The sequence below is a fragment of the Athene cunicularia genome, assembly GCF_003259725.1.
Source record: "Athene cunicularia isolate RWA chromosome 1 unlocalized genomic scaffold, athCun1 chr1_part2, whole genome shotgun sequence".
Lineage (NCBI taxonomy): Eukaryota > Metazoa > Chordata > Aves > Strigiformes > Strigidae > Athene > Athene cunicularia.
The window spans coordinates 40363003-40375645 of NW_020799092.1; the positions used below are offsets into that span (position 1 = coordinate 40363003).

Here is a 12643-nt window from a genome sequence, read left to right on the forward strand (position 1 = left end):
ATCTTTGATTTCCCATGAGAACACCAGAGATACACAGAAGAACTTTTTCAGAATTAGAAAGCTTTTTAAGCAACAATGACTTTTTCAGTCACAATGGTTTCAAGGAAGATCATTATCAAGGAACAGAAAAATTATATTTAATATGATCTTAAAAAAAAAAAAACAACCAACAAACCAGCAAAACCACACAACTATCCATCTTTAAGCTGCTCTGATTCTAAAAGATTTTCTGTTCATGATAATGGTTTAAGTATTCTTATGACTTTTTATCACTTAATGCTCCAGAAAATAACTATTTGTTAAATGCCACTCATCATTTTTTATCTTAAAATTTTGCTCTGTATCAAATCTTATTTTTTACTATTTCTAAAGAAGAATGCTATCAGATTTGAACTTCTTTCTATTTCCTAATTTTAAATGATTCAAAGTTGGAAGATTTATCTTAAACAGAAAAAATTCAGAAACTTCTAATATGTACTACACACTTGCAGGGAAGAGGAGGGGGGTGTTCTTGTTTGTAGCAACTGGCTTATTATTTATCATTTGGGTTCTCCAGTAGTGATTCTGCAGTGAAGATCTGAAAATAACTTCTGTTCCTGGTATCTTTGCTCAAGTGTCAAAATGAGGTGGGAAAAGCTTCAATCCTTGTTAAGCTCGTGGTTTACTGTTCCAGAAACTGACTAGTTATTAATAAATGATCCAGTAGTAACAAGACACATCTACCAAAGCCTATTACAAGAAACAGACTTATGGTTTCTAAATTTGATTTATTTTAAATATAAACATGCTGACAAAACATTATGAAAGTAACTTGACAATTTCATGATTAAAAAAAGACTTTTTTTCCCAATTTCTTCTCCTCAAGAGAAATTTTAATATTTAGGATTGTACAAACTAAAAATGGTGTATTTAAGTAAATCACACTTCTGTGATACTTTGAACTAATATCATTACAAACATGTTAGCAGATTTACAGCAGATTCATGATCAACTGTAAAACAGCAAAACTAGTTTTAATCTTAGTTTAGAACTCAAGGTCCACCTTATTAAAATTATTCTTTAAAGATTAATGAAAATTTAAAAAAACAGTCCTTGCATTTAACACTACATAGTATTGCTTTTAGTAGTATTTTAACATAATGTTATGCAGTTAAAGCATATAATCATAAAAAATTGTTTTCCAGCGCAAAACAAAAGTATGAATGCACTCAGATTTTCATTTTAAAAAGTACAGAAAATTAATATCATGATCTGTGTCACGGTATTAAACAATGAAGAGTATTCTCATGAAATAAATTCATGCTATTCACCCATTTGATTGTATTGCATACACAAGTAAAAATAGGCTGCCCTAAAAATTTCAAGTTCTAATCAGCTTTGAGATAATGATAAAATATAAATGTTTTCATGATTTGACATATCTACAGTACATACAGATGTTCTTTTAAATCAGTTAAGAAGCTTTCCATTAGTAGACAATCAAAAAGTGAGAGGATAGTACATATCGTGTCTGTGTTACACTTCTGCTAAGGTATTAGAAATGTGGAAATGGTGAAAGACAAAAATTCTGAGATAATTCTAAAATAGAACAATAGCATTCTTTTTTTTTTTTTTTTTTTTTTTTTCCCCTCTGGTTATCTTCTAAAATTCAACTGAAATTACCATTTCTGGAAAAAATGTATTTTTCCTGTATCCACCTGACTTAATTTTACATTCATAAGGCAAATATTACATACTAATTAAGACAACTGGTACTTTAATGGTTTTGATTTAATATATTTATTAACTTCATTGTAACTGTATTAGGCAGTCACCTGAGGTGACTAATAGAGCAAAAATGGCTATAATACATACAGCAAGACCATTCACTCCTCCACTTAATACATGACATCAAAGGAATACAAGAATTTTCAGACTCATCCTGAAAGCATTACTACTACTACTATTACTACTACTACTACTACTAAATTTGCTTAAACAAATAGTCTTTCCTGGGTTTAATTAACTGAGCAAGATTCTCATACTAATTTTTATTGTTTTTAATCCCATATATAAGCAAGTTTAAAAGTATGCTTGGCAAACCCTGTACCTATAAAATATTGTGGAGGTAATATGAACAGATTAATACTACTGAAAAAATTGTTATTTTAAAACACTGTCTCAGGCTTCGTACAGTTTCTTGGTTCAATTTCAAGGGAAAATTAAGAGGAAGTCTAAACCTCTCTCATTTGCTATCACTAATCTATATTTTCATGCTGTTCAAGACAGCTGGAGTTTGATATTTCGGTGCAAATAATTTGTGTTAAGAAAATTAGTTTTCAGAAAAAAAATCCTATTATTTGTTCTGATGATCTGTTTCTCTTACCTTCTGCAGAAAGACCTTGGACATTTACGCCTCTGGCTGCCAGAAAGCTAAGGCAGACATCAACATTCTCAATCTGCAATATGAACAGAAATAACAAATAGCATAAGACTGTTTGACAAAATGTAGAAATGGAGGGGAAAGAAAAAAAAAAAAAAGAAACAGCTCAGGAATGAATACTTTACATTCATTGCATACTACAGCTCTTTATAAAAGTTTAACAAGAATGATTACTGCTAATTGGGGAATTGTTACAAAGCTTTCATTGTCAATTTTGGTGCATAAAAACAATTAACAAATGCCTGATCCAGAATGGCATGCTGGCAAATCAGCAACCCACCTACTTAACATAAAACTGGATTTTATACGCCGAAAAAAAGCAGCAATGAAAGCATCCATAGAGAATTAGACATTGAGTATATGTCTGGAGATGTGGGTGACTGCGTTAACTAAAAAATGTAAGCAAAAACCTCCAACAAATGTATTAGCAAAGGTATTTCTTTTGGATGATGTAGAATTTTGTGAAAATGATGTCACAGCATTTGTTTATTCTCTAATATTTTCCTTCAAATATTTTGCTAAAGTATTTTAATTTATTTAACATTTATGTTTCTTGGAAGGGTGCTTGCTTAGTGAAGGACATGGTGCTGGCTTCTGTTGGTGGTTTAGAAGCAATCTACAGTTATCACAAAGAGCTTTAGATAAGAGAAGAACATGTAGCCTAAATGTAGATCAATAAAAGGATAAAACCTGCCTCTAAACCATGTAATGACAGAATCAGTTTAACTCCCTTTGTGTGTCTATTTCTAACAGTAATCAGTAATAGGGAGTAATAGCAATAGCAATAAGGAGCCAGATTTTCCAAAAGGTTCTCTTGAGTCACCATCCCCATATGGCTCCCCTAGCCCTCCCACATCAGTGAAGTAAATATCTAGCTACACATGTAGAATATTTTAACTAACAGGTTTATATAGAAATATGCAGCTATGAAAACAGAAAAATGATGTATAGAGAGGTGTCCCATGTCAAATGCCTTCAACAGACTTGATTTTAAAATACATTTTTAGTTTGGTGGATTTATTTAAGGCAATTAGGAATAGAAAAATAAAACAAAATGTTTAACAATGTATTTTAAATACCTATTTCCATTGGAGAATGTGAAAAAAAAAACACACCTCAACATCAAAAACATAAGCCCTCAGTAGATCAAGTCCATGCAGTTAATTTCATTTGAATATTTACACATTTTACAATACCTCATACCAAGAGTTTTCAATCCTCAAAACATGAGGGGTAAATTCATTGCTTGAACAAAATCTACTTGATCCTTGAAGGATCTTTTTTAGCCTAGGAGGAGGGCCTTATTACTGTCATCTTCCTATGACTGTAGTAGAGCCATTATTCTCAGAAACTGTTACTCGCTAACAGGAATATAAATACACTTTTTACTACTAATCCTAGAAGTATATATTATGAGCTCACACAGACTATCTTGATCCACAGGTAGTACTTTGAAACTTATAAGCACTTGCAAGATTTTGAGAGATGTGCTTTTTAAGAACAATAAACTCCAGAGCTTTAGTAAAAAGTCTTTTAAAAAAGTCTGTCTTTTCAAACACTTGTTTTCAAGGACATGCTACCATTTATAGTGAATGATAAATAATCTCTCTCCTGAATCAATTTTTTAAAAAGCCCAAAACCTAAACTCTGAAGCTAACACTAACTAAAGTTACTCCAAAAAATGGGGTTTACCATAAAGCTTTCATAAATCAGTTTGCACAGCTGTGAATGTGGAATAACAATCCTAAACTCAGTGGGGTTACTACAACTCTGGGACAGCACAGTAAATGCAGAAACTCAGGCTTTAACTCTGTCATTTTCTTAAACATTTATGCAGTTTTACACCACGAAAAAACCCAAATAAACCAGGTCACTTTGTAAGGTGTAAAGACATGACACAGCTAAGTCAGCTGAAAGCCGGCTGCAGCTAACTGCTTCTTCCTCACCTCCTCTTCCTCCCAGGTGCAGGGCCCTGCTGCTGCTGCCTCTGCTGGGCTTCAGTGCTTCTCTGAGTGCATCAGGACCTAGCTCCATGCAGACAAACTCTCCAGCAAAAAAGGCAAATGTATTTTAGTCACTCCAGTTTCCCATGCAGTCAGATGAGCACAAGAGTCAGCACAGGGGAGGGCGCGTCCCAGCCTGAGTAAGGCATGGTCTGGGACAGGAAAGGTGTGGTGGGAAGGAGGGACAGGCAGGCAGATGGTGTCACTCCTGATGGCAACAGCAAGGCACTGGGCTGGCTTGGCCCCGACCTCCAACTACACCCCTTCATCAGTCGTGAAAATAATGCACATGATGAGAATATTTCTATGCGACCTTTAAACAACGTCAACTACATAAGAAAGCAATTTGAATGGAAATTTTCCTGTCCTGAAGAATTTAAAAGAAATGAAGATTTGTTTGGATATTAGCTGTATAACTGAGTGTCTCTTTGAACTTTCAAATCAACCATAATGCAGAATCAGCTACTTCAAAGATGGGAAATTTTGCTCTACAACAAAGTACTGAAAGCCAAAGGGGGAAAAAAAAAAAATCTGACGTCAGTAGCATCCATCTCTAAATAACCAAAACAATATTTCCTAGCAGACCTCCTAGTGTAACCAAGACATTTTTCATAATGGGCATGTGTCTTCTGCAGCAGTTCAGGAGACCATAGCTATAAACAAAACCTAATTTATTAAAGAATATTTAAGCCCTCGTGTGCTGTGAAAACTTCTTAATATCTATCTGCAACACAGAATATTTAGTAAATAGTAAGCCTAATACATAAAACTTAATATACATTTAAGGTGATAAATATCCTACAGAAATGGCACCATGGTTATTTAATGTGTCTATTTCAACAGAATGTGTCTTTGAAGTCACATGTCTTAAACTCTCAGACAAAACTAGTCATTACCATTAACACCAATGACTCAATATACTGCAGAACTACAAAGCAAATTCTGTTTTCCTTCCTAGTTCACCAAGAGAACTATAATAGAAGCCCTAGGTCCAAAGTCATCCCTCTTGGTGGTGTTGTGTGAAGTAATAGCAGTGGCCAACTTTCAGACAATAGACTGTGGTTGCACTGTTAGCCTTATAATAAAGTCTTGTTTGGACTTGTGAATTGAGCAACTTTGGTGTGGCAACTGTCAGCCACATAGTACACTGAAAATGTCAGAATACGACTCTTACAATCAGTTTTCTGATAATAACTGTAGTTACTATACCACTCAGGAACTGCTAGGAAATTCAATGAGACATGCATTAATACATTCTTGGGTTATTTTCACTTTCTTTCCTCTCCAGTCTAGAAAATGCTAGCCTTAATGCTGTCTCACTTTGCAGCTTTCAGTGTGTCTCTAAACATTGCTTTAATTACCTACTTCTTGCCTTGGCAAACCACAGTTATTCTTTGAACTCAAACCCTAGCAGCCCCCAATACTTTTTATTCAAACTTACTAACAGATGAGAGTAATTTTACAATTACAACAGTTCTAAGAGATTTCAAGCAGCTTCCACTCCTCAATACTGTTTCAATCAAGAGTGGTATGAATCCCTGAAGTCCATGTTTATTCAAGTAGTTAGTGGTGGGGTTATTATACACTGGTGTAAACTCTTCTTAGAGCTGACACTGCATATGCAGAACTCTACCTGCTTATCTATCAAGAGCTGAAGATTTTGCAGTGTAACACTTAACATAGACGCTTGACAAATTTTGTATCTTACATATGCCCACAATTTTAGAGTGAATTTTTCTTGCAAAAAAGCACCACTTTATAACAGAGATGATGTTCCTCATTAGAGTGAATAGTCTAATCAGAATTACAAAGTGTTGTAGCAAAAGACATAGGTAATTGCAGCATAGAATTCTGGATATACAGATTGACTCCAAATCTTACCTATCAAGACACAGAATGTGACAGATTTGCAAATTTGCTTCTACAAGTAGAGGTCAAGATCAGACATGCTCAACAGCACTCCATCACTGTAAATCCCCTAATTTTTTTGTTCCAAGGCACTTAGTTAATGCTAAAGGTTCAAAAGAGTGGAAGAAATGCAGTACATTGAGTAGCAGATTTGCCACATTAAAAATCTTAAAACCTATAAATGGGATAAAGAATTAATGATATAGTAAACCTTCATTACCATGTAGATAGTTGTCCACTTAGCTATTCAATTAGCCATGTTGACACTCAAGCAATACTACATGAGATTGCTTTTCAGAGGTAAAAAACCTCTTCTGATAATATAATCTAATCACTTTCTTATCAAAACTCAAGAACAATACATCAAATTCTGAAAGGTAGTTCCAGCATCATGGGTGCAAATAAACTCAGATAAGAGGATGATATTTTGGGAATTACGATTTATTGGCATCATCAGGTAGATAACATGATTTGATGCTTTTTACATTGAGCCTACTGTGTTATGCTTACAGTATATTAAGCTTCTTTCATAAATCAAATCCTTTTATTATTGTTCATACACACAGCATTATAAAAAATACCTGAAATATTTCAACCATAAATACTAGTGAACTCCAAGCTTTCTACATCCACTTTTTCTGGGGTTATAGTCCAAACAATGACATACAAATAAGCATCAGTATCACAACTTTGATAATATTAATACATTATATGCATACACTGCAAATCTGCTGTAACATTGTGAACTTGTGGGTAATCTGCTTTTGATTGGAAGCTCTTTGAAATTTTACTGACAGAAATAAATCACTAAACCAGACTGTGGGACTTGCATGCAGATAAACAGTAGTAGGCTGTTAGCAGTTAGCAGACTTACAGGAAGAGCTCATTCGTGGGATTGTACTCACCAGTGACTCAACATACAGAATATTCATTATAATTATTTTTGCTGTTACCAACATTAGATTTCATCTCTTTTGTCTGGCAGACAACACTTTCTCCACTTCCAAACATAAATTTAAATGTGAGATGCCCAGAAGACAAGTAATAATGACTAATAGAGCAATATGTTTTTCTGAATTTTTAAGCTCTGAAAAATATCTTTGTTAGACTAACTCGCTCTTGATAAGTTTATTACAATATAGTTTACAAGAACATACAGACACATACACAAGTTAGTTGTTATTTGTCTACTTGGAGCTGGATTCCTCCGGCTGAAGAATGGGACAGCTTTATAAATATGTCACAAAGAGTGTTTCTATACATCTATGCTCCTAAAATACCCTTGATTATTTTTGCAGCAAAAGTAAAACAGTAATTTCTGTTAGCACATCATTCAGCACTATCTTCTGTAGCTCTGTGTGTGTTTTGACATTCTGATTCATGACCCAAAGCTCCAGATAAAATTTGGCAAAGGATTTGCTCTGTAGAAGTTTTCTAATGTCGCTGATGGCTGATTAGGGGCATTAATGGAAATAGTCTGCCACAGAAGCCCAGAGAGTCACATATATACTCACCTTCCAGAGCAATGAATCTCCATAAAACTCTTCAGTATTCATTACTTTTTTTCCCCAATACCAATATTAAATATTACTCCTTTGAGATTAGTATTATGGCATGAGATATTCTATGTCACAGTAATCATATTTCAAAAACACTTTATCAGCAAGATTTCTTCCTAAATTCCCCAAAATATTAACCTGAGTTAAGAGACCTGTATCTGACTCTTTCTTTCTCATGGATATTCATTACTTTGTGCAGGTCAATGGATTTAAATGAATGCAGAATCAGAAGTTAATTTATTGTTATTACACAGCTCATTCTCATTCAATTTCTGTAGCATTAGTAGAATAAAAATCAAATGAAAATAAAATTCAGGCCTTACAGGTAGCATCCTGGACTCTAAATACTCAGAGTACACATGATACATAAAATGAAGAAAAAGAAAAATGTAAGAGCAGATGCTATTTGTTTGTCTGACTTTTCATGAACAGAGCATGGAAGGAGACACACTAGCTTTTCAGTTCTGGCTACTTGCTTAGTGGTAGGTGAAGTGCCAGTGATCTGGTCTTAATTTCAGGCTCTAAAAAGAACAGAGATTCAGGCAAGCAACTGAGATGTCTTCATGTGTGGTTAACAGCATTTTTGGTGCACATGTTGGAGCTGGTGAGAGAATAAAATTGTCCATGATAGCCTATATAGAATACTTTGGAAGAAACTGGAAAATATTTCAAGGCGGAATGGCCCTCGCCTAATAGAGAACAGTATGAGAACTGGCCACGTACACTCTCACAGATACGTGTTTAAACCTCACACACACAGAGACTACATAAAAAGGTCTATTTTTTGGCCAAATATATAGACTTGCACAACCTGATACGCCTAAAGCTGTTCTCAGAGCTTGAGAAGGACAAATTTATTTCACTTTCTGTTCTTAATTGACTCATCCATAGCACACATTGTGACTTGTTGACAACTCACTTGTGGTGTGGGAAACACCCAGATTTTTGGTTTTCCTTGTAACTTTGTTCCTTATGGGTTTTCTTCCCAGCTGGTTTCACTAGTTTGTATTCCTGTTTTGCCTCTCCTTAAAGCAAAGGGCTAGAAAGCTACAAGATAGAGACATAAAATGTTTGCAGTTCTATACTGACATATGTTTTCATCCTCAGTTTTATCACTAAGATTATTTAACAAAGCCAGACTTCATAAACCAGGAAGGCGTATATTCAGCTTTTTTCACTATTTACAAAATAGGTATAGGTCCAATACTTCCTTCACCAAAAAAATAAAAATCAAACTACTCATGAACTTTCTCCGTAAGTGGTAACTGACTAACACTGCCTGCTATTCTACTTGCTATCATGATTGCGTTGTACATACCTATATGTACTATGATTTCGTCAGGCTGAGTATTAGTCCCAAATGCTCATTTTTGATAGCTGGCTTAGACCAAGGAAGTCAAAAGCATCTTTTCAGATTAAAACTGGTATACCAAAATGGATTGCCCAGTCCAATGTCTTTATACCCCTGCCTATTTATTCTTTGAATGCCACAAATTCAACATTGAGAGTCTAGGTGATTCTTAAATGATCACTGAAACAGCATTCAATAATGAGAACCCCCTGTTGTTCTTCACTTGAAAACAGATGTTCAGCACATCTGAATTTCTGCTCACTTTAGAAAAATTTGCAAAGGGTAATAAATCCCTAATGCCTTTATAATTGTACATACTCTGTGAGACAAAATGTATCTAATCCAGAAAAAGTAAGCAAATAGGATTTATTTGTTATAACATATGGTAAGATTTATTGTAATTATTTGTAAAAGTACCCATCAGTAACTCCAATCATTATAAGAAACATCCTCTATGCCATGTGCTCCTTTCAATTTGGCACTGTTGTTGATCTACCTGTTTTCTGTGAAAAGCTGTCACAGAATTTTACTTACAAAATTGTTGCAGTATTTTCACTACACTGTATTGCTCTATGTTATCCACAATAGGTATTCCAGAAGGAAGAATCCTGCGGCAGAAAACATTTTTTTCTCAAAATTATCTCTATTATACCTAGAACAAAAGAGTAGGGTTAAAGACTTTCAAAGGGAACAATATGAAATAAGTTCATAAAGGCTCATTTTACAAGTATTATAGTTGGAACTATAACAAGTAGACTGGTTTCTTTTTATATTGTACAGGTTAAACTAGTTTAACACATCTAAAAGCAAGCCATCTGCTTTCTTGTCTCTTGCATATTTAAAGTTGGGTATGATTATTAACATATATATGTGTTCATACTAAATTAATACTAGAAGATTTTTATTATTGAGCAAGACTGAAAGCCTTATATTTCTATCAAAATTCCTTGTGAAGAAACTGTACATAATATTACATACTAAAAATATTTTTTACTACTTAATAAGGACACTTTGAAGAGCAGAGAATATACCCAAATTCTTTCAAATCCTCAAGTTAATGCAATGAGAAGAAACATGGCCCAGAGCAGGGATGTAACTGAGGAAGCTCTTTGGTTTCCAGTTTGCAATCTCTGTGCAAGATGCTGGTATAGCAGGCTGCATGTTGCACTCTTTCCTTGACCAAAGACTACTGAGATTCAGTGAAATTTGCCACGAATTCTCAGTCCACCTTTTAGAAATGGGATAAATTTGAAGAAAGGGAAAATCGGGAGATAAAGAAACTCTCCAGTAAAACTTATAAAAGTACAAAGGAGAGCAGAGACTTAAAAATCACTTTATTTATGTTCTGATAATTTCCCAGAAGCTCCTAACATGACAGCTTAACGCAATAATTTTTATAGCTATACTGGAAGGCAATGTCAAGTTTCTGTGGGTGGTTAAATCTGAAAACCCACCCCGCTAAAACAGGTGTTAGCAGTCCTGCTGGGAGATATTAAGTCTGTTCTGCTGACTTGCTCTTGCACGTGGCCTGTTACCTCACCCAGATGCAAGGCACATATTCCATTTTTCTATGGAAATTATAATGCATTTCAGAGTGTTAAGCAGAATACACTGACACGCACACACATTTGGCTTAACTTTTTTCTAACACTCATTACTTGCAATAGAATAATTGAAAGAGCGTTTAATAAAAATAACAGTCAGTGAACCATGTAATATCAGTCCAAAAAACTGTCCCAAACTAAGCATTGACTTTGCAATAGGAGACCATATATGCAAATTAAAAACTGATTTACTGGAGGCATTTGGGGAGAATTTTACCTTAGAGAATAATAACTACTGGTATGTAGAAGGCCTCCCAGGCAAAAATTTTTAGGAAATTATGTTGGAGTTACTTAATTTTTAGTTATTTTTGAGGAAAGGATGATGGTATTATTTAAAAGTGAAATACCTTCCACTTCCTTTTCCAACAGATATTAAGGAACATGCACATCAAATTCTTCCAACATGCACTCCAAACACGAAATATTACCAGTAAACCCAGAAATGTGAAAACAAATTAACTTCCCAAATACTTGGAGAATTCAACAGCCTTATGTACTGACCTGCTGATAAAAGAATGTATGAGGTCACTGTTGAGGTCAGAATATGAGCTGGGGTGTGTATTGTTTTTAAGAAAATGCTACAGTGGGAAATAGATCCCTTTTGGTACATATTATCAGTCCTGTCAGAACATGGTGCAGGTTTTTCACCTAGCCCCTGACTTGGTACTTGGAAGACTTGGGGTGAGTGTTAGATAATCTCAGTAACACCAAATAAAATTTGTGTGGTGTTTTTTTCTGTTTGTATACAAGTTAACAAACAAGTTATTCTAAATAAAAGCTTTAAACCTAAATATAATTTTTAGATGACCAAACAGAACATTATGACATCTGCTGGTCATTTTAATATAAAAACCAAAAAAACGCTATCCACAAACAACCAAAAAAACACAGAAGTTAAAAGAAAAAAGCAAAATTTTACTCTGCTCATCTAAATCATGGTGTGATCTTGCTTCTCTTCCTTTCTTACATACTCTTCCTTCTGTGTCTTGTCTGCATTTGCTCTAGCCATCTCTCTACAGTAGACTCTACAGCAGACACTGTAAAGCACAAAATATAAAATGGTAATTTCTGAAGTGCTTTTGTGCTGCTATAATAGAAATTGTGAGAAGAAAGTGTTGGATTTTTGATTGGAACATAGTGCTGGATTTGATCCTGAATAGACCCCTGGATTTGGATTCAGAAAACCATGAAAGTATTTCAATATCTTGCATGGATTTCTTAGAAAGCTAAAATATAACTCCACAGAGGCATGGATCAAAAGAAAAGACTAGGCAAAAGTTCTCTTTTAGAGTCTCAATGTAACTCCCTACTTCAGCGCTCTCATCTGTGCAGGCCTGTGGCCACTGACACAGTGAAAGAGCCCTACGTATGCACTAAGAACACAAAACTGAAGATAAATACTACCCTGGGAGGACATTCTTTAAGGCAATGATAAAAGAGACTGTTTAAACACACTGTTTTTTAAAGCAATGCATCACTTCAGTGAGCCTGTCAACAAACTTTTTTTCTTTATGCGATACTTGGTAGTCAGCAAGGTACCAACATCTAAATATTTATATGGAACTTGGCAACTCTGAAAAGTGGAGCGTGATCCGAAAATGCACACTTCTTTAAGAAGATAAGTTTTTCTCCATTAGGACAAAAGACAGTCTACAACAGAGTATTCATTTACTAGGTTCAAACCTTTGAAAACATTCCAGTTCTCTCTTTCACCACTGTTTAGTATGTAACAACTTCATTTAGCTCATCAAAAAAAAGTAGCTTTTAGAAGTAAGGGCAATTACAACCAGTGATGG

The 12643-nt window shown here is 34.5% G+C and overlaps 1 protein-coding gene across 4 annotated transcripts in view; it reads right to left on the bottom strand.

The window, feature by feature from the left end:
• NAV3 (neuron navigator 3) overlaps nucleotides 1-12643 on the bottom strand; it is a 267533-nt gene that overhangs the window by 162223 nt on the left and 92667 nt on the right. For all 4 annotated transcript variants that reach the window (XM_026867890.1, XM_026867891.1, XM_026867889.1 and 1 more), the window contains exon 4: nucleotides 2366-2438. In XM_026867890.1, coding sequence (XP_026723691.1) covers nucleotides 2366-2438 — 73 coding nt within the window. The remainder of the gene's footprint in view (nucleotides 1-2365; nucleotides 2439-12643) is intronic.